Below are 21,651 nucleotides of genomic sequence, written 5' to 3' on the forward strand. Positions count from 1 at the left end.
CAGACTGCTTCAGCCTGATGTCCAAGAGTGATCTTTTTATATCCTAGTATCACAGTTGCTATTAGATTAATAGATTAATTTCAAAATATTCTACTGAAAATTAGATTTTTCAGGACTGTATTTCCAGCTTCTCTCAAAAAAGGTAAGGAAGTTTCACACAGAACACCTTCAGAGGCAAGGAACTGAACTGTTCTACAGTTTTGTAATCTTTTGAGGGGCATCGTATCATAAGGGCCCTGCCTTCCCTCTCTTCCATCCTCAGCTTGACAGACCAGTCCTTTTCTGTACATATTTTCAGTGGAAGTATCTCTTAAGAAGTACATTAGGGAGCAAAACCAGCAGAAAACTACATACTATGAAAAAAGATCAGAAAATTAGCTCTGTGATTCTCCAAATTGATTCGAGGCAAAGAGTGCTAGATAAAGTCGTAACTAGGGAAGGACTGCTGCCTTACTACAAGCAGTTATTAGTGAATTTGGGCAGAATAAGGAAACAGGACTATTTCTTTCAAGAAAAATTAGTCATTAAGACAGCTTCTTCATGACATTTCATCCTCAGTCTGGAGCTGGGGCAGGACAAAAAACTAAAAGCATTCAGAAAAAGATCCAAGGTCTTTACAAGAGAGAGATTTCATTTGAAATGGAGTGTCTGCAATAAAAGTTGAAAGATTACCATATCTGAGTCAATAGAAACTCTTAGGCCTATCTTAGTCATCCCATTCTTTTTCAAGGCTTTAAGGTGTGGGCAAAGAGCAGTACTGCAGGCAATAGCAATCTCTTTAGCAAACTGCTGAGGAACAGGACCGGATACTTCATGGTCCTTTAGAAAATAGAATACCTGAAATGATAGAAAGGATAAGCACTGTTAGCAGCCTGGTTGTATTACAAAGTAAGGAAAAGAGTAATTCAGTGTACGTATAACACAGAACAGAGCAAGCTACAATGCTTGTCTGCTTGGCAAAGTATTGTAGTACTATTCATCTATTCAATCAAAATACTTAAGTAACCATGGGAATGTCTGGATTATGTATTTATAGAGTTATCCAGCTAACAGACTTAGACTTTTTCAGAGGAGGAAAATGAAAGTATGTAAAGTTATCAAAGAGCTACAGACAACATTCTGCCTATCGGTATGGCTATACATCAAAAAAAGTTAGTTTCTTTAGTAGTATCACTTAGTATGATTCACTTTACCACTTCACTATAAAAACACTCAAGACGAATGTAATTTACTAACTTCGGTACACTTCATGACCTTTCCCTCTCTTTCCAAGTCTCTGCTTTGTGGAACTTTTTCACTCCAAGTTCCTTCCATTGATTTTCCATCGACTGGGCTTAAAATTCTATGGAAGATAATAGTATGGTTAATAATTAAAACAACATTTTATGATTTAGATTGAGTAACTTATATGAAATAATGTTTAGCCATCTGTAAAGGCTATTTAAACAGCTTTACAACAAAATATAATACAGGACTTGCAACGTGAAAATACAGATACTATAAAAAGAAATATCCTAAATAGGGAACAAACAACACTTGATAAAAACCTAATCTTACATGTTTCAGAAGCTATAAACCATTTTAGGTAAAGTCACTGTTTGATCTAATTGGTCAGACGAGCCACAGGCATATCAAGTCAAGCCCAGGGCCTGAGAAACTACTTAAGATGAGACAAGTTTTGAATATAATTAAAGTTTGAAGCTACATAAACAAGCATTCAAAGCACATCAAGTAAAGATGTCTTACATCTCATTTTGATTTGTTGAATGCTGGCATTCCAAGCAGTGAGTGGCCAAGGGTAGTTCTATGCACTTCCAAGCCCCCCTAACAAGAAGCTTAAAGAGATTAATTGTATCCTCACACAGGCCGATTAATGATTTGATAGAGGACTTTCAAAGGAAACTGAGAGTTCCCACACTCTTCCTGACAACTTCCCAAACCGAGAAAACTGTATTAATTTTGGTGAACTACAAGCAAAATTGTTCTGTTAGTGACATCTAGAGGATTGCAGGTAGTTTACCATTCTATTCCCTTTCAGGTTTTAGTATTGAGAACCATAGATTAATTTCAAGAAATTAAAGGTGGACATTTGAAAAATGAGAAGAAAAATTCTCTAACATGTTTTGCTTTGGTAAAACATTTACCTTTTGTTTGTTTTTTCTTCATTTTCTACCCAGCAAATATCTACATATTCTTTTATGTCTCCTGTATCCATTTTGCCACAAGTTATTTTGAAGTCCTTCTTGTCTCTTAATGCCTGACGTAGGCTTTCCATTATTTCTGGTGTTATTTGTACCATTAGTCCATCTAGAAGAAAACCAGTTAAAATTCCAACTTATCTACAGAAAGATTAGCTTTTTAGTAGAATCTTGGCTTAAATTCTAGTGGGACCAACTCTCTCCTACAGCTTGTTAATAAATGCACATCAAATGGACTCCATCCCTCAACTACAGCATTAAATGTTATGTGAAAGAGGAAGTAATAAAAACCTTTCTTGTCAACAGAACTAAAAGATCAGTCTTAGAAAGGTTTTTTGCATTTATGTGTCAATATATGTATTTCATGAATACAGCAATGAAAATAGTTCCACATATAGGCAGCCATAAAAGGCTTGCACTGACTAAAGCAAAAAGAGTTAAAACTTAGTATGTTTTAAAACAAGTAGGTGAACTAGCATGTATTTTTTATACAGCCTTTGTTTCCAGTAAGTTTTCTACAAATTTAAAAATCCTGAAAAAAAGTTTAGCTTACTAAATAAAGGAATAAAGAGGAATAAAGATCTTGCACAAGACTGCTGCTGTTTAAGTTCTCTTAAGAAGGAACCACATGCAACAAAATTCTTACCTTCAATTATACTGGATTTAGCTAAAAATCCTGAAGATGTTTTTAAGGCTCCATTAAATACCACAAAACTTGCACCTGTAACTAGAAAAAGTAGTAGGAACAAAGTGAGCACCACTTCGTATCACTCAAGTTTGTCATTACTAACATTTAACTTGCATTCCCTTTTAAAGAGGCAGGCAAAAAAGGTACTACTGTACTGAAAGTGCTAGTACAAATGCCTTACAGATAGGATGATACGAAATATACCTCTCTGAAGTGAGAATTTTTTCCAGTTGGACCTTGGCAAAAGAGACCAGCTTTGTTAACTTATTCTGTGAGGGCATATAGTATCCTTCTAAGATACTGGCAGCAAGCAGTCACAGGCAAGCCAAAAAAACCTCTGTATACAAAGAGGAGACAGTTGAAGAAACAGTGGTGTGGGGCTTGGGGGTTTTTTTATTCTTTAAAACAGACATGCCACTCAACTTCTAAATTAAATTTATTTACAGACGATATTCCTGAAGTTTAGATCATTTTCAGTGGTACTAAAAGCAATTTAAAGAAAAGATGAGGTAAGTGAATTTCCATGATACCAATGTTTGCGTAAGTTTGTCACATACAGTGCTTCAATCAAAAACCACACTAAGAAGCTATGCTTAATGAAGCACAGAACAATTCAGTTTGACACTGGAGATGGTAAGAGTACAGCCACATTAATGTGGAACTCCCCCCACCCCGAACTAATGGGCCTTGTTGAAAAGCATGACTCATCAGCTCAGACACACTGCTGTGCTCCACAGCTATATTACTTGCAGAACGGAAAAGATACCTCTGCACTGTTCTCTCTCTCTGCAGGTGGTTTTATCAGTTTGCTAGGTGTTGTGTAGAGGGACTCACTGTTACTGTATTTCCATACACTCAGTTACTGAGACTATTAATTTACATATGTAAATATATTGCCCAATTCACACTAATATTAAATTTTATTTTGAAATATGGAAAGAATCTGATTATGTCTGAAAATGTAAGTTACATTAGTAACATTCTGGCAACAAAGAGGAAAAAAGTATTAGTCTCCATTTAATAAAAAATTTGTAAGAGGTAGCTAAGTATTGATATAAACCAGCAACATTTTATTTTGCATTTAAGTTATTTTGCTGCTTGAATGCTGAACTTTTTGTCTAAACAACTTACTGGGAATACAAAATATTTTCCTTGCAGCCTAAAAGTGAACTTACATTTCTGCTCTAGAAACGTGATTTTTCTCCACAAGCCAAATTAAGCAGCTTACCTTTCCTAGGATGTCCAGTAGCACTGATTGCTTGTGTGTGATAGAGGCCATGCTTATTCTGCACACACACTAAGTGAGAATCTGCTTCAGTATTAAAACTAGCTCCAATACTAATTACATGTTCATTAGAAGAATTTACCACCTTCATTACCTGTAAATACAAAATTTGTCATTAAACTGACAAATTTATTTATGCAGTACTAATTTTAAATACAGATATAAGAAAAAAACCAGCTATCAAAACCAATACCAAGAATTATTCACTTAGTCAATTCCAGAGAGTTTGAACAACATAATTTGCCATGACTAGCTGCAGGAACACTAAGTACAGTCAAAAACACTACTCCAGTTGAGAGGGATGAGTAAGTCCAAGTACCTAAGGACAATGCAGAATATCAGAGTTGTAAGGGTTTTGTTGGTCTTAAGGCTAAATATGCTAACATGCATTAAGCCTCATGCAGTTTACCATTCAGGGTTGGTTTTTGTTAAAGCTGAAGTAAACAAGTTGTAATACAAACCACACTGGCAAAAAAGGTATTGTTTTTTAAGTTTTAAGCAAAACACCACCATCAGGAAATGTATCATAGAATCATAGAATGGTTTGGGTTGGATGGGACATTAAAGATCATCTAGTTCCAACCGCCCTGCCATGGGCAGGGACACCCTCCACTAGCCCAGGTTGCCCAAAGCCCCATCCACCCTGGCCTTGAACACTGCCAGGGAGGGGGCATCCAAAGCTTCTCTGGGCAACCTGTGCCAGGGCCTCACCACTCTAACAGTAAAGAATTTCTTTCTAACATCTAATGTAAATCTCCCCTCCTTCAGCTTAAGGCCATTACCCCTTGTCCTGTCACTACACCCCCTGATAAACAGTCCCTCTCCAGCTTTCCTGTAGGCCCCTTCAGGTACTGGTAAGCTGCAATTAGATCTCCCTGGAGCTGCCTTTTCTCCAGGCTGAACAACCCCAACTCTCTCAGCCTGTCCTCATAGCAGAGCTGCTCCAGCCCTCTGATCAGCTTCATGGCCTCCTCTGGACTCGCTCCAACAGCTCCATGTCTCTCCTGTCCTGGGGCCCCCAGAGCTGGACGCAGTACTCCAGGTGGGGTCTCACAGGAGTGGAGGGGCAGGATCACCTCCCTCGACCTGCTGGTCACACTGCTTTTGATGCAGCCCAGGACACAGTTGGCTTTCTGGGCTGCAAGTGCACACTGCCGGCTCATATTGAGTTTCTCATCAATCAATACCCCAAGTCCTTCTCCTCAGGGCTGCTTTCAATCCAGTCCTCGCCCAGGCTATAGTTGTGCTTGGGATTGTGCTGACCCATGTGCAGGACCTTGCACTTGGCCTTGTTGAACTTCATGCGGTTCGCACGGGCCCACCTCTCCAGCCTGTCAAGGTCCCTCTGGATGGCATCCCTTCCCTCCAGCGTGTCGACCACACCACACAGCTTGGTGTCGTTGGCAAACTTGCTGAGGGTGCACTCGATCCCACTGTCCATGTCACTGACAAAGATGTTAAACAGTGCCGGTCCCAGTACCAACCCCTGAGGAACACCACTCGTCACCGTTCTCCACTTGGACACTGAGCCGCTGACCACAACTCTTTGAGTGCGGCCATCCAGCCAATTCCTTATCCAGCGAGTGGTCCATCCATCGAATCCATGTCTCCCCAATTTAGTGACAAGAATGTCGTGCAGAACAGTGTCAAATGCCTTGCACAAGTCCAGGTTGATGATGTCAGTTGCCCTTCCCTTATCCACCAACGCTGTAACCCCATCATAGAAGGCCACCAAGTTTGTCAGGCACGATTTGCCCTTGGTGAAGCCGTGTATGAGAAAATCCTTGAAAATACATGCTAAAAGATTTTGAAGAAACTGGTGATTTTTTTAGCATTTAATAGTTACCCTAAAGCTTGACTTTTCACTCATCATTATCCACCTGCCAGCATATCCAGGCAGAAGGAAATGTGCATTCAGATAATTCATGCCTTCCCCCATCACCTGCTTGCATCAGTTTAAAGTTCAAAGAGTCTACTGCACAGCAAATAGCAAACTAATCTAAAGAGCTGCTATAAAGTGGAGAATTCACTTGCAGAACTGCCTGGAAATGGATTACAGAATAAAATCATTACAGCCTCTAAGAACCACCCCCACCCCCACCCCCTTTTTAAGAGCTCATGTTAAAGATGTTACTGGTATGATATGAAAAATAAAGACTAAAGGATTTTTGGATTAGACAGCTAATCAATATGGTTTTACTCACCTCATTATACTTTCTTAGGGGTATTTTAATACAGCTTCTACCCATTTCCACATGAACAAACAGGTTTTCTATGGTATTCAAAGTATACTGATAATTTCTAAGGTCCTAAAACAGACAAAGTTTTTATGTTAGCAGAAAATTAAGTGTCATTTCTCACCTTTTATAACAAATATTACCTAGAAAAAGTACTTTACATATGTCCCTAAGACTTCTAAAGAGTAAAGACATTAAGAGTGGCTAAAGATTTACTGGTAATTTTTTTCCTACAGTGATGTAGGTGAAGCATACCTTAGTGAATACATTAACAAATTTATAGCACTGACAAAGTAGCTCTAACTACTTACTAGTGGATTATTTAGACAATGGCTACTTTACGCATATCCTCCCTCTCTGAAAGAAGAGCAAAGCATAGAAGCCACTATCTAGATTAGTTTGTTTCCTGGCTCACATCTTGTCCCCTACAGCTCTAACTCCTTGAGTTATAGCTTGAATACCACACTGTTTCTCCTACCTTTCTCTGACAGAGGTTACCATCATCTCAGCTGCTTCTGCAAAATTTCCCTATTGTGTTTTATTCCAGAAGAACAGCATTAGGTAGAAAATTCTCATTTTTCTAGCTCAGCTGAAAAAACATTTGAAGAGGCTCTTGTCACCAGCTGAGCCAGGTAATTAGTATCTTCCTCAATCAGCACAGCTGTTCCAAGAAGGGTATTCATGAATACATCTCATACTGCATTACAAGTTTCAATTGAACTGGCATATTGTTTTAGCAATATTAAGGATATACATCACAGATGTCCTTTGCCTCCATCATTTACCACTACCTCAGTCACTTGTGTGGTACTAGATTTTATATAATCTTTACTTGAGGATTTGCACCACAGGTAGTTAAAAACATAATATCAAGACAACATTTTGCAGTTATTTTACAATGATTAAAACTCCTGCTGCATCAGAAGGTGTAGTCCTGACAAGGAGCACGTATTCCCACTGCCTGCTTCAAGCTGACACTACAAATACAGCGATGAAGGAGTATCAGAGTAACTCTTAATTCAGCTGAAAATAAACTCCATAGAAGCCCCCTTCAGCAGCTGCTTGAATGCATTAAATTCATTAAATGAAGCCATTTAAAACCAAAAGTAGCAGCATAGCAAAGTCAGGATTGTGAGATCAAACATTGAACATTAAGATTCCTCAAAGTCTGAGGATGCAAATTCTACATTGGTACTGCCACTTCACCAGTCGGGCAGGGAGCTGGCTCATGGAATTAAAATGTGTTTTTTCATAATGGAGGAATCTTACACTAGTTTTTAGATGGTGCAATTCCTCTGACTCCCTATGTAATAACATGGACATCAGCAGTTGGAAAAAGGAAAGCGGGGCCAAAGACTGCAGTTTCATTCATCTCAGCTGTAATGGTCTCTAGGCTCTCAAGACAAAACTTAGTGATCGCCTAAATAATATGTGCAATTCTTTCCACAACCATATAGCACTTTTCATCACAGCATTAAGTTTTAAGTATTAGAAGATGACGGTTACTGGTCAGGAATATAGGCTTAACTAAGTTTAAATCAAATTATTTGGGTAACAGAGGAAAAAATTCTGCACGGAATGGCATGAATTCCAGACCTGACTCACTCCAATGATTCTTCCAAAACTTAAAGTTCTTCACATAAGAGAGACTGGTTAATTGTGCCAAGATTTAGTTTGTGTGACACAGTAATTACTGTTGTAGTCTGAACACAGCATCTGCCTGTTAAGTCTTACCTTCAGATTCAAAAAATGTCAGATCTAAGACTAGAATTCTAGCACCACACCTATGCTTGGAAGAGAAAAATGCAACTGAACAGTGATTATTAACAGCTTAAATGTAAATGTCAACATTTTTCTCATACATTTAAAGCCATTTCTTGCTACCACAACTAATGTGTAATAATATAACATGAAAGATACAGCTTTTCTAACTCACATATAAACACTCGTTGGTAAGAAAGTTTCAAGTCAGGTATGAAGAGCAAAAATATTAGCCCTTTGTCAAAAATAACTCTGCTTTCAAGAATCAGAGATCTGAGGGTATTTTATACACTCTAAATTACAACAGGAAAGGAAGAGAATAAAACATTTACTCACAACAAGCAGATTCATAATTGTGTGTCCTATCTCTCCAAAGAGTGGCTTCCGGTTCCTGAAACTTACTACAGGAGTTGGATATGCTAAGGTGGGGCAAGAAAGTTAAAAAAAGTCATTTTTACTTAACTGTAAGACTTGCTAATCCAAGTATTTACTTGTATTTTCAGCTATAGCCTATGTTTCTTAGTCTCAGTAACTGAGCAGCCAAAGGAACTACAGGCCCTGTCTGATTCTTTGCCACAGCCTGTCCTTCAGCACTGCATGGATTCCCTGCCCACAGTTAAATCCTACTGTGATGTCATTACATGGAGTCACTCTCAGTGGCAGTAATTACGTGGCAGAGACTTGTTGCTGCTTTCATATGCCTTGTCAGCTATGTTTCTAACAATGGGTGATCTGGACAGAAACATTTTGGGTTCAGTCTTTGGGTCACCAGCTGCGGGAGGGGTTGCAAGGCTTTGTAGTTGCTTGAATAAGAGTACCATATAGGTTAACATTTGTGTTACAGCTTTAACGTAGAAGCAAAGTGAAGTACCACTTAGTATTGATGAGGAAGAATAACGTGAATATGTTCATACAAAGTAACATGCTTTGAAGTCCTATGGTTGCAGCAGGCAACATGCAGATAGAAATAACGGAAGGCAAAGACCACCACAGACCACAATATGAAGCCATTTAAAACCAAAAGTAGCAGCATAGCAAAGTCAGGATTGTGAGATCAAAGATACAAAAATTCGTTAAAAAAAAAAAGACAAGTAGTTTGTAAGAGAAAGAATAACAAAGAAGCTACCACCCTCATCAACATGCAGACAGAAGCCTGGCCAGCAGATATCCACTACTGACTCAAGAAATCCATAAATGAGTGAGTAAAACATATTTATGGACTTGCAGCTTCTACAATGGTAGGCTTATTTATCAAAAATGCATTCAGGTCAGGAAAGTTGCCTATGATACATTTTTGAAATCCATTCTACTTAAGCAACAACTACATGCTGCACCTTACCTGAACTCCTCCTCTCTAAACCATAAGCAGCAATGCAACAGGAAACAAAACAGCACCTACATCGCTAAATTAAATGCCTGGCTTATTCAAGCAAATACACAAGCAATTCTAGAAGGCATTGAGGATAGCATCTACTTTCAGATCATGCTCAAGCTAGCTTTGTCTGTCCTTCAAGGCAATGGGAATCTGCGTACACACTTTCCTTTGGTGAGCCTGGAGCAGAGTCAATGTAAATCTCATTGGGAGAGCAGAAAATGCTCGCTCATATCAGCCTGCAACAGACTGTGGAAGGTAATTCCCACGTGGAGGTTATGTCACTACACAACCCCTAGTGGTGCACATTTACATGCTCTCCACCCACCTCACTTTGAAAGAATGTCTCCTGCATTTTTTCAGGACTACAGATTTCAAATATATGTTAGTTATCCTTACAAGTAATGAACACCTTTATTCATTTTATGAAGCAGTAATATTTTGCAATATACTCAATTTCAGTAATAATTTAATTTGATAAACCTGATTTGTCAGAGTTGTAAATTGGGCTTGTGAACTTCTCTTCAAACCTTTCTCCTATGACAACAAAAGTCAGACATTTTGATATTTTACTACTGTCAGTTTTGGTTTCTCAGCTTTCTCATTAGCTGAGAAAAAAAATATTACAGGAGTCTAGCAGGACAATGTAAGTTCCCAACACTCTCAATAGGTGGTTTCCCATGTATGAAACATCAGTCTTACACAAGTGTAATATAAAATACTGCAGAGATTTTTTAAATATTTTGCCGGTCTAAAAAAAGTTTATTTTCCAAAGGGAATTTTACATTTATACAGCTATTTAAAGTGTTAAAACTTACCCCCATATTCTGCTCCCAATCTCAACATTAAACGGATTGGAAAAACTTTTGCCCAAGGTATTTCCAGCTTATGAATGAGAATGCCACAAAGAAAAGGGTTATCTGGTAGAATGTGATCATCAAGTTTCTGAAAAGTTGGTGAAACAAACAGGAATCCTCCATGCTCTTTGTTACCGAGAAAGTTTTCAGTAAAAGTAATGTTTTCCATGTTTCTTATTAACTTTCCTGTAGAAAAAACAGAGAGTCTTTGCACATCTGGAGAAGTAATACATTAGTGTCAAGAAAACTATTCTACCCAGTGGTCTCCTACAGACTTGGAAGCCATACAGTCTGTTTCACATCTTCCTGAAAGTCTGACAGACATCTAAACCCATAGACTTAAGTGCTCTATATTTACTAAATAAACTAACTCGAATATGAAACTAGTTTTTTTCCTAAACAAATGCCAAAAACCCTGAAGTGTACAATGTTCCAGCACACACTAACTGATGAACTGCAATTAACAGACCTGAAATATTTATACATACATGAGTACTGTACTTCTACAGGTGAAGTTCTAGATGTTCTGAACCATGGACTCAAGGACTTATACCCAGAATCTCTAACACAGTATGACTAAGTAACAACAAAAAAACCCCTGCAAACAGGATGCTTACAGAAGTAGATGAAACAAAGAAACTTAAATTCTTTCCTTCCTGTTGTTTTAGAACCCAAGGCTAACACTGCAAGGTTTTTCAACAAAATCATTAGATACTTAAAAATACTGCAAGAAAAATTATGTATAAACTTCCAGCTTTAGAAATCAGTAAAAAGTTAGACATTAAAATTACATACCTTTCATTGCATCCTTATAGATGTCAATAAATAATTTGAGTATTTCACTAGGAAAAATCTCTTCATCTGGCAAACACTGCAACAGAATGACAATTTCTGCCTGACCCAAACCATGCAGTCCATTAGTTGAGAAGTACCAGCACTTTTCTGAAGAATCTTTAATTAAAAATATAGATACCATAGTAATGCTGTTTGCAGTCAGAAAAAGAAAGCTGGATTTAATGAGAAAGAAAATGTGCACTACTTACACGTTATTAGCTTGACATTCACAAGAAAGTTTGCATTTAGGATAAAAGTTAATGGATTAAGACCTCCTTCCACAAGGAGCAAGATGACCTGTTGGCAAGATGGATGTTCTTCCACTAGGGGATCTAAACAAATTAACACCCAATTAAGTTCAACATGTGAGCCTATTAATCAAAAATTAAAGATTATAGCATATGAAAGACTGTCCCACCCTTCTATCTTAACAGGGTGGTAATTATCTCAAACTTAGAATAACTACAGATCAACCAATGAATAGCTTACTCTAAGGTTCAAGGAATGTATAAGAATAAAGCAGTAAGTTCTAACAAAGGTGCAAACTAGGGCTACAATTAATTTGGTAATTACTGATTAATTGTGTATGCTGTCTCCTCATCCATCTACTGGTATGTTAGCTACCATCAATGAGCACAGTCACTACTATAATGCATTTAGGTGATGAAGTATTCTTTTCATTACATATTGATCTTATAATAATATGTTCAATTATCCAACTATCCAATATGCAGCAAATGAGATTAGAACTGTATTAAAATACAAATTATATACAAGTTTAGAAATCTTGCATCAGGTGATTAAATATTAATAATTTTCTCAAATTTTACCTTTTCCTTTTTCACCCACTGCAAGTAAAAGTGGTGGCAGCTTATCACCATCAGGAACAAGGCTGATCTCTTTACGAACGCAATTTTCAACACCACACAGTGCTCTGTAAGTTGAAGGACTAACAGGCATAATACTTGTAGTCTGACCAACTGAACTGGAACAAGTCTTCTCAGCTTCTGCAGTAGGAGAACACTCTTTAGTTTCTAGAGTTACAGATTTATAACTATGTACCACCTCACTCTGGTCTGGAATGGCCTGCTGCGCATCATCTGAAGAAACAGAAGAGCATAATTCCTTCATTCTTGTAATAATATCAATTTCTTCCTGAGGTTTTGGATTTAGATCAGTTAATATGTCATCCTCCTCTGGGTCTGCAGCCTATGAAGAAGAAGAAAGAATCTACACACTTATCTCACAACAAACTAAACTTTCATTATTAGCAAAATGAGAAAGAAATCTATCACAAATACTGAGAACACATTTCATCTAAACAAGAAGAAAGCCACCAAATCTCTTCTGGACGTTCCGCTGCCCGCCCGCCCCCCCCATATCTTTAGGAGTTACATTAGGTGTAGACATATCATTAATTTATTTGTTTGATAACACAAAATTCATATCAAAGCACTGCAGATTAGTAATTTTAGCATACAACAGTCAGATGTAACACAATCAACAATAAAACAAATACCCCTCCAGGAATCTGTTCAATATTACTGTTTCCCCACTCATAGCTACTGAACATTGCCATCATTGTAATTTGCCATTATTTGGATCAGCAGTTCAATACAGCAAGTGTATTTCTACACTATGTACTAGTAGTTGAGTCTAGCATATTTGCAGTCTGATTAATTTCCAGTTTGGGGTTAAACCTATACTGCTCCCCCAGTGAAACAGATATAAGCTATGAGCATAGGCACATTAGGATATGAACTGTCACTAAAAAAACCAAACTCATAAATCAAGAGGTGCACTATCATCTTTCAAGTATGTCTGGCTTGTGTCCTATCTCAATAGGGAAGACTTTACACTGCAATAAGAAAAAACCCTAACAACTCTACACTTGCCCTGTAATAGTTCTCCTGATAGGCCATCAGCTTCCAGCAAATCCTCTGTTTTAAAGAGAAAAATTTTTTTGTGCCAGAAAATAATTAAAAGTCACCAACCCCACAAACAGACAAAAACATGACTAAAGTAACCTCTAATAGACTTCTTCCCCAGGAATTTGCCTGCTGGTGTTTCATTTAAGTTTACGGTTTTGACTTTCACAGAATCCTGTGGCAGCATGTTCAGGATGCTTTGTTACCTCAAAGTACAACCTTCACTTTAAAGCTGCAGTATGGTGGTTTTGTTTGAGCTTCTGAAGCTGCATACAAGAACCATCAACTAATTGCCTCCCACTCACTTTGTCATGCTGCTTTTAATTTTAGACATTGCTCATCTTTGGCAAGTGTCAATATTCTACTATTTCCCCAAAATGGAAGACAGGCTATACCTTTTGATTACTAAAATGGGTAGAGCAAGAGCTCCTAAGTATATTCAGCCTCTGGGAGAAGCGCTGATGCATTTAGTGTCATAGTGATTTTCCAGTTCACTCTCTGTTACCACCCCTCTTTGCTCCATCCCTGGAAACATTCAAGGTCAGGCTGGACAGGGCTCTGAGCAATGTGATGTAGCTGAAGATGTCCCTGCTCACAGCAGGGGGGGTTGGACTACACGACCTTTAAAAGTCCCTTCCAACCCAAACCATTCTATAATTCTATACCACCATTCACTTTCCCTTTTTAATAACTGCTTAAATATTTTCTTCAGGTTGATCACTGATCGTAAATTCTCCTTTTCTGGTAAGTGATAGAGTAATAAATGCAATCTCAAAAAGTCCAGCTGAAACCACGCATTCCTTATTATACGTTTAAGGACATAAAGGCATTTGTCATTTTAGCATCTCGTTCATTAATATTAGGAATCTATCTGCCTTCACTATCTGAATAACTTTAACTTTACCTTTTTTATTATCTGTGAGTATACTGAATAACAGAGTCCAGGACAGACAATAACTGTGGGTCTCAAATCTTCATCCCTTTATCATTTAAGTTGGCTATTCAGTTCTATCTTTATGAATTAGAAGGGGATTTTTTTCATTTGTCTTATTGATGTCTAATTTTTTTTCAAGAGCTCTTTTTATGAGCTTTTCTAGATATACAGGTTCATCAATAATATCAGCACTACTCCTACCATTGCCAACTAATACAGACTAATGAAAGTGAGAAGCACAATCATCCCTATAAAAAATTCTTAGCACTTTCTTGCTGTTACTCTGATTGGATCCTTAGGTCTAAAGTTTCTAGGAAAGCCAGATTCACCTGCAACTTCCTGGAGTTTTTCCTTGTTCAAATGAAGTCACATTTACTATTATCTACTCTTCATGAATTAATGCTGATTTACATGCTATACACTTTGTAACTGTTCAGATCTACCCTGTACAAATATTTATCTTGTCTGGTTATTAGCTTTACTGATTTGTTTTAAAAACTCTTAAGCACTGTTAGAATCACAGAATTTATGTTATCACTTGATACAGCACTTGAGAGCTCTATTTTAAGGCTCCAGCTGACGAATCTCTCCAAACCTTTCCACAAACTTGGATCTACTACTTTAGACTTTTCTTCTCTAGTGCAACTAGTTCAACACCATGAATATGATCTATCTTAAAAAGCCAACCCCTCTCTCATTCAATATTAGTTCACATTAGAAGCGATAAGTAGATTTTGCTGCACCCTATAATGCACTCTTCCAGGGCATTAAACAACTTCTGGTTAGTCTAATCCAAACTATAGCAAATCACTGGAAAAAATCACAAACTTCTATTATAATATTATATATATCTCTCTCATATATATTATAATATATGATTATAATAATCATATATTATAACTTCTATATATGTTAACGACAGGTTTCAGAACTATGGCTGAAGTTACCGTGATAATAGTAGTTAATTAAAGCCTATATAGAAAAAAAACCCCTTGTTTTGGAAAATTTTCTGCCGTACCATTTTTAAGTTCAGATACACCCCAAAACAAACATGGTTTCCTTTGAAGTAAAGTCTGCAGAATATTTCAATCCAAGGACTTCACAGCCACCCACAAAAAAATAATCAAGTAATTGGCTCAGATTCCAAAAAGCTGTGAAGCAGAAGTCATATTAAGGTATGTAAGGGGCCCCATCAATAGCAAGCAAAGGTATATTAATGCACCTACAGATATGTCTTAATTCATACCATATGCATCTCTGGCAAGTCAGGGTTTACTGAACTGAAGTCCTGCGATGACCTCTTTGCTCCAGATGAAAGTTTTGTTGTATCTGCCACTTCGCCATTGGGCAAAATACCATCTGCAAACCAAACTCGCCTCTGCTCTTTGGGGCACAGCCCTAGGACAAGTTAAGAAAACACCACTGACTTCATATTATTGTACTGTTCTAATAGCTGAAAAGGATAAAAATTAAGCCCCTTCTCCTTCCAAATATATAATTTGTTTACTGGAACCAAGCACAGGTAGACAGATAGACCAAGCCAGTCTCCAATCAGGCTAATACATGCAAAAGAAAATCTCATAGGTGCACAGGAATCGCCATGCTTAGTTAAATCTATCAGTTCCTACAATAAGGAAGGCTACTTCCTCAATCATCTCTCTGCAGTAAGATAAGAACGAAATACAAATCACAACTATACGATTAAATACACTCTAAAAAAAGTTAGTTTATCACTTTTTAAAAAACTTAGTTTCACGAACGAAGGTCAGGTGTTCAATAAAAGTGGAACAAAGACACTACCTGGCCACTAATCATTCCTATTTACACAGAGATGGAACCTCTACTGCTCCCTAGCAACTTTCCCTAAACAATTACTTTTTGCTTTTACTGTAAGACTGGCAGTCACAACACAAGCCAGAGATCTCCCAAGCTATATAAAAATTAAAGTAGTATCTGCACACAAAAAAATTACAATATAAATAGAGGACAATGAAAAAACCTGTAGCATCTATGTTTCATAAATGCAGACTTAAGACGGACTTGGTCAAACTCATACATGGCATCAAAACTGAGAACTAAAAGTAACTTTCCAGTGTCCCAGAGTTTCCCTTTCCCACAGAAAATATCAGTATACCAAGTATGTATCCATGATGCAATAAACAACACTCTCCAAAGAGATCCTGACAGTGTTAGACATTTATTATATTATATTTAGCATACCTTCAATACCAGGTTGTTTAAGTACTGAGACAGGCAACAATGCAGAAGGTGAAGGAGAGCTAGCACTACCAGATATCTGGACTTCCTCCAAAGATGGAGCAGCAGAAAACTCAGAGCAGTTACTGGAATTGGGGACAGGACCAGTTGGACTCATCATCCTTTCAAATGCCTGTGCTAAAAAAATGTGGTTAGTTTTTAAGATCTCACAATTGATTATATTTCGTTTGCAGTGCAGTCTTATGGGTATTTTTGCAAGACCAGTGCACAATTTGTAACCTAGTTATGAAAAATGAATACTCAAGCTATTGTACAGAAGAAAATTTAGATTTCTTGATTTTCTACCTGCACATTTGCCTAATTCATTCTTAACATGGGAAGAGACCTCCTTGTACATCTTGCTACTTTGCAGTGACTACATTGAACCGTATGATCCCTATACCTTGGTGAAAATACATATATCATTTAATCAAGTCAAATTCCATTCAGGTGGCATATTAAAAATCTACGTTTTCAACTTGTTATTTAAATATTAATAACCAGGACCTCAGTTATCTCCTGATGTTTCCATAAGCACCAATGCTTAGCTTTCAGTTAAGAAAAAGTTATCTTATGATTGATTTACTGTAATACTGTTAAATGACTTGTAAAAACATCAGGATAGAAAGCTACATAAAATGGGCAAATAATGTGAGAACAAGTGGTCATATGGCCTTTAAACATGTAGCAGGCTGCTGTGGAGGGAGAATAACTTTTGCTAGACTCCTGCCACAAACGACCCAGTAGCATAACTTTATATTTAGTCCTACAGAGTTCACACTTTTTTTTTTAATAAAAAATAACCAGCTTGCTACACAAAGTTTGAAATGAGAAACGAAGTCCAACTAAGAGATTAGATTCTTCCCTACATCTCAGAAATAGGAAAACATGCACCAAAGTAGTGAAGCTCCCCCCAAAAAAGCAAAGCTTAAAGGGACACTAGCTGTACCTATTACTCTTTAATGATTACTGCACTTACTCTGTATTAGGTTTGCATGGCAAAGTTTTGGTAGTGGGGGGGCTACAGGGACAGCTTCTGCAAGGAGCTGCTAGAAGCTTCCCCCACGTCTGACAGAGCCAATGCCAGCCGGCTCCAAGATGGACCCACCAGTGGCCACAGCCAAGCCCATCAGCCATAGTGGTAGTGCCTCTGGGGTAACAGAGTTAAGGAAAAAAAAACTAGCGGCAGCTTTTGCAGCCAGAGAGAGGAGTGACAAGATGTGAGGAACAACTCTGCAGACACCAAGGTCAGTGCAGAAGGAGGAAGTGCTCCAGGCACTGGAGCAGAGATTCCCCTGCAGCTCCTAGACAAGACCATGGTGAGGCAGGCTGTATACCTGCAACCCACGGAGGATGATGGGGAGCAGTTATTTTCCAAGTTGAGTCTGTTTTGCCCGTGATGGTAGTTGGTAGTGATCTCTCCCTGTCCTTATCTCAATCCATGAGCTTTTTGTCATATTCTCTCTCCCCTGTCCAGTTGAGGGGAGCAATTGAGCGGATTTGGCAGGCACCTAGCCTCCAGCCAGGGTCAACCCACCACATACTCAAAAAAACCTTTTTACCTTTATTAATATCATCATAACAGCCAGTACAGACTCTTGCTTCCTTCTCCATGTACTGTAGTTTGCACTTTCGTTTGCAACAGCCACCACAAAAAACCTGAACCAGAAAAAGATTGAATATTACAGGCAAAATTCCAGTATTTCCTGAATTAAGTTCCTATCATTTACTCATTTTACTAAGACAGTTTGTATCATATAAAGTACACATACCAATTTTTGGAAGTAGGGAAGGAGAAAAGGAGCTTTAGCTTACGTATCTTACAATACATTTGTTCGGGGAGAAGGGAAAGTACTAGACTAAAAAGGCTTTTACTGTGTCCAGCTCTGGGGTCCCCAGCATAAGACAGACATGGAGCTGTTGGAGTTGAGTCCAGAGGAGGCCACAAAGATATCAAAGGGCTGGACCACCTCTCCTATGGAGATGGGCTGAGAGAGTTGGGATTGTTCAGCCTGGAGAAGAAAAGCCTCTGGGGACAAGTTATTGCAACCTTTCAATATATAAAGGGGGCTTGTAAGACAGATGGAGAGAGACTTTCTACCAGGCCCCGCAGTGACAGGACAGGGGACAGTAGTTTTAAACTGAAAGAAGGCAGATTTCAAACAGATATAGGGAAGAAATTCTTCCCTGTTTGAGTGGTGAGGCACTGGCACAGGTTGCCCAGAGAAGCTTTGGATGCCCCCTCCCTGGAAGTGTTCAAGGCCAGGTTGGATGGGGCTTTGGGCAACCTAGTCTTGCAGAGAGTGTCCCTGCTCATGGCAGGGGAAGCTGGAACTAGATGATAAAGGTCCCTTCCAACCCAAACCATTCTACAATGCTATGATTATGAATCTCAAGAGCGCCACAATTTGGGTCAGACTACAAAGTCTCTCAAGTCTGCTTTTGATCAGGGGTTCTTCCTATCCTGTTCCCCAGAACTACACCACAATCTACCCATACCATAAGCTTTTGAAATTTGGCAGGTATTTCTGTTGGACCAAAGCAATCCTTAGATTTCTACAAACCAACCTTCCACACGTGGCCAGGAATGTCCACATTACACAGCTACACACTCAGCTCTTGCCAATATTGTCTCAGATTCAGGTATCAAACAGAGCAGCACCTAAATTTTTTTGCTGTGAGTGGATCTAATTACACAAGGCCAGGTGCCCACAAAATCGCTAAAATTGGACTGAATTTTTTTTTTAAGATCATAGCTGGAAGCAGCTGGTATACAATTGCACAGCAATTGCAAAACTCTTCCAAGAAATACACTTGTTTGATTCTAAACCCTCTTCAGCCTAATATTCAAGCCTGTTATCTTCATCTCTCATGAAAAAACTTTCAGATAATAGACAAGCCACACAATGTGTACTCAAAGAGCAGGAACAATATTGTCTCTCTTCTGTAGTTTGGTTATCCCTAAATCAGAATTCATTTGGTTTCAGCAACATGGAACCCCTCTCCAGTAACTCACCTTTCCGCATGCACGACAGTGATGTCGTCTTTTTGTAAACGTGAACTTGACTTGGCATTTCATGCAGTTGGGTGCCTCTGAATCAGGAACCCACAACGGTTGTTTCCATGAGAAAGCTGCAGGTATTTTAAGTGATTCTATGTTTTCAGGTGTTTGATTTCCTCCAGCTTCAGAGCTGCTTTCCCCAGAGTGTACAGGTTCAGAATTTTTACAAACATTTATGCTGGTGCCTGAAAGTAGAGCTTCTGGGGCAACTGAACTGGCTTCTTGGTTTTGTCTCTCAAGTACATCAGTTTTATTCAGTTGTCTCTGACCAACAGCTCCTTGGGAAAGGCCAAGCAACTGCTTTGGTCTCGCACCTTCAGTACAAACATTAGAAACTAGCGCTTCATTACCAGTCTCAGTCAGATCCTGAATACGAGATGCATTCTCTTTTGTTACAGATACTGACTCACCGGCAGTAAGAGATACTTTAAGACTACTATTAATGCTAGTTATCTCCTCCAGTTTTGCTTGCGTATGTTCTTCAGTGACCTCTGTGGGATCCAGGTCATTCACATTTGTTGAATTCCCTGCAACTGCATCAGCTTCCATTACGTTACTATCATTGTCTGAAGAGCTCAACACATTGGACTGAAGACTTTGTCCATACAAGAAATCATCAAGCTCAGCATCACTTATCAGAGTATCACTTTTAATAATATTCTCCTCAACAGTAAAGTCAGCCATAACAGGGCTCATATTTTCATTGTAGTAAGGGTCTATACCAACACCATATGGCTCAGCTTCATATTCCAGAAAAGCAGAAGGAAAAGTTTTGATTTGCTGAGAATCGCTGTCATCAATTACATTCTCAGTATCATACTCCTCTCCATCTGTACTTTTTTCCACAATACTTTCATTAATTTTAGCTATATATCCTTCCTGTTCATGCAAGTCAATATTTTCACAGGATTCACTACCAGAGTGATCAGTTTTAGACTTTCCATCATGAACAGTTAAAATATCACTATTAACCTCTGTCATTTCATTTCGAGGTAGAGGATTAACTTTTTCTTCTGTTAGAACTACTGAACCACTGATAGATAGAGGAAGCGGAAGACATGACAGCGAGGTCTGGACATCCTCAACTGAAATACACGAAGTTGAAACACTGTTGAGTATTTCACTGCTCTTAATTACTTCACTACCCACATTGTACTCTGTGATTTTTTTTTCCAATTCTACTTTAGTTGATTGATATGAGGAGTCTGCTAAAACACAATTTCCAGGTAATGTTTCATGGCTTTTGTGAAATTGAGGCCTCTTTGGCAGATCTGAAGGCATGGATTCAACATTACTCTCATCTTTTGAATCTGCCTTTTCTGTGTCATTCGTTCTATAAATCTCTTTGTTTACTGCAGAGCATCCACTTTCATCTTGTGGTTCACAAGGCAATTTTTCATATGCTTTCTCATCTTTGGGACTGTACACATTCAAATTCTGTGATGTTACAGGGACAGAGGCAGTATTAAGGCAAGCACTTTGTTCAAGCTGATCAAGTACTTCACTGCACTTCAAAGATTCCGTTCTGCGTTGATAATCACGTGGATCCAAGATCTTTGCTGTAGCATTACTGTGTGATTTTAAAGCTAGATGATTAACCTCCTCTGTTTTAAGGTGTCCTGAATCTTGTAGCATTGAGTCCCCATCAGTCTGCTCTGTACCACTGCAACCTGCTGATGACACATAAGCGGCAACAGGTATGCAAGATACACCAAAGCCAATCAAACCTTCACTGTACTGGAAGTCATCTGGTTGCAAATTTTGAGTATTTTCATGAGTAGTCACCGAGTGGATTATGTTACCTGTGTCATTAACAAGATCACACACAGGTATACTACACCTTCCCAGGTTTGAAACCTGAATTTCATTTAAGGAACCACTGTCCACAGTGGACAAAAGATCAGGTCCAGCAACGTTCTTCTCATTTTGTGGTGAATAACTCTGAAGCACTTCACTTGTTCCAGTGTGGGTAGCTAGAGAGATTTCTTCTGATGAAGTATGATTGTTAGCATCCTCTTGCAGTTTTGGTGTTGGGTATACATGTTGTAAGCAATCCAGAACTGAAGAAAGTGAATGGTGTTTTGAGTCATATGGATTTTGAGGTGTTCTGTAGCAGTCATATTCATCTATTTTAAGCAAAAAGAGATCAGAAGCAAAGTTTATAAAACTCCTCTCTTTCCACAGTTTACTCCCTCTAAATCTGATTTATTTATTAATACAAGCTTTAACTTGGCATATGT

General features: G+C 38.3%; 1 protein-coding gene across 3 annotated transcripts in view; it reads right to left on the reverse strand.

Moving 5' to 3' along the window:
* ZFYVE16 (zinc finger FYVE-type containing 16) overlaps positions 1–21,651 on the reverse strand; it is a 31,992-nt gene that overhangs the window by 1,995 nt on the left and 8,346 nt on the right. For all 3 annotated transcript variants that reach the window (XM_075739226.1, XM_075739224.1, XM_075739225.1), the window contains exons 3-17: positions 19,367–21,537; positions 17,913–18,009; positions 16,315–16,488; positions 15,341–15,492; positions 12,063–12,441; positions 11,442–11,564; positions 11,194–11,349; positions 10,360–10,584; positions 8,506–8,588; positions 6,376–6,480; positions 4,115–4,265; positions 2,845–2,925; positions 2,145–2,307; positions 1,237–1,342; positions 673–837 (exon numbers count right to left, since the gene is read on the reverse strand). In XM_075739226.1, the coding sequence (XP_075595341.1) occupies positions 673–837; positions 1,237–1,342; positions 2,145–2,307; positions 2,845–2,925; positions 4,115–4,265; positions 6,376–6,480; positions 8,506–8,588; positions 10,360–10,584; positions 11,194–11,349; positions 11,442–11,564; positions 12,063–12,441; positions 15,341–15,492; positions 16,315–16,488; positions 17,913–18,009; positions 19,367–21,537 (4,331 nt within the window). The remainder of the gene's footprint in view (positions 1–672; positions 838–1,236; positions 1,343–2,144; positions 2,308–2,844; positions 2,926–4,114; positions 4,266–6,375; positions 6,481–8,505; positions 8,589–10,359; positions 10,585–11,193; positions 11,350–11,441; positions 11,565–12,062; positions 12,442–15,340; positions 15,493–16,314; positions 16,489–17,912; positions 18,010–19,366; positions 21,538–21,651) is intronic.

This window comes from Balearica regulorum, chromosome Z, assembly GCF_011004875.1.
Source record: "Balearica regulorum gibbericeps isolate bBalReg1 chromosome Z, bBalReg1.pri, whole genome shotgun sequence".
NCBI lineage: Eukaryota > Metazoa > Chordata > Aves > Gruiformes > Gruidae > Balearica > Balearica regulorum.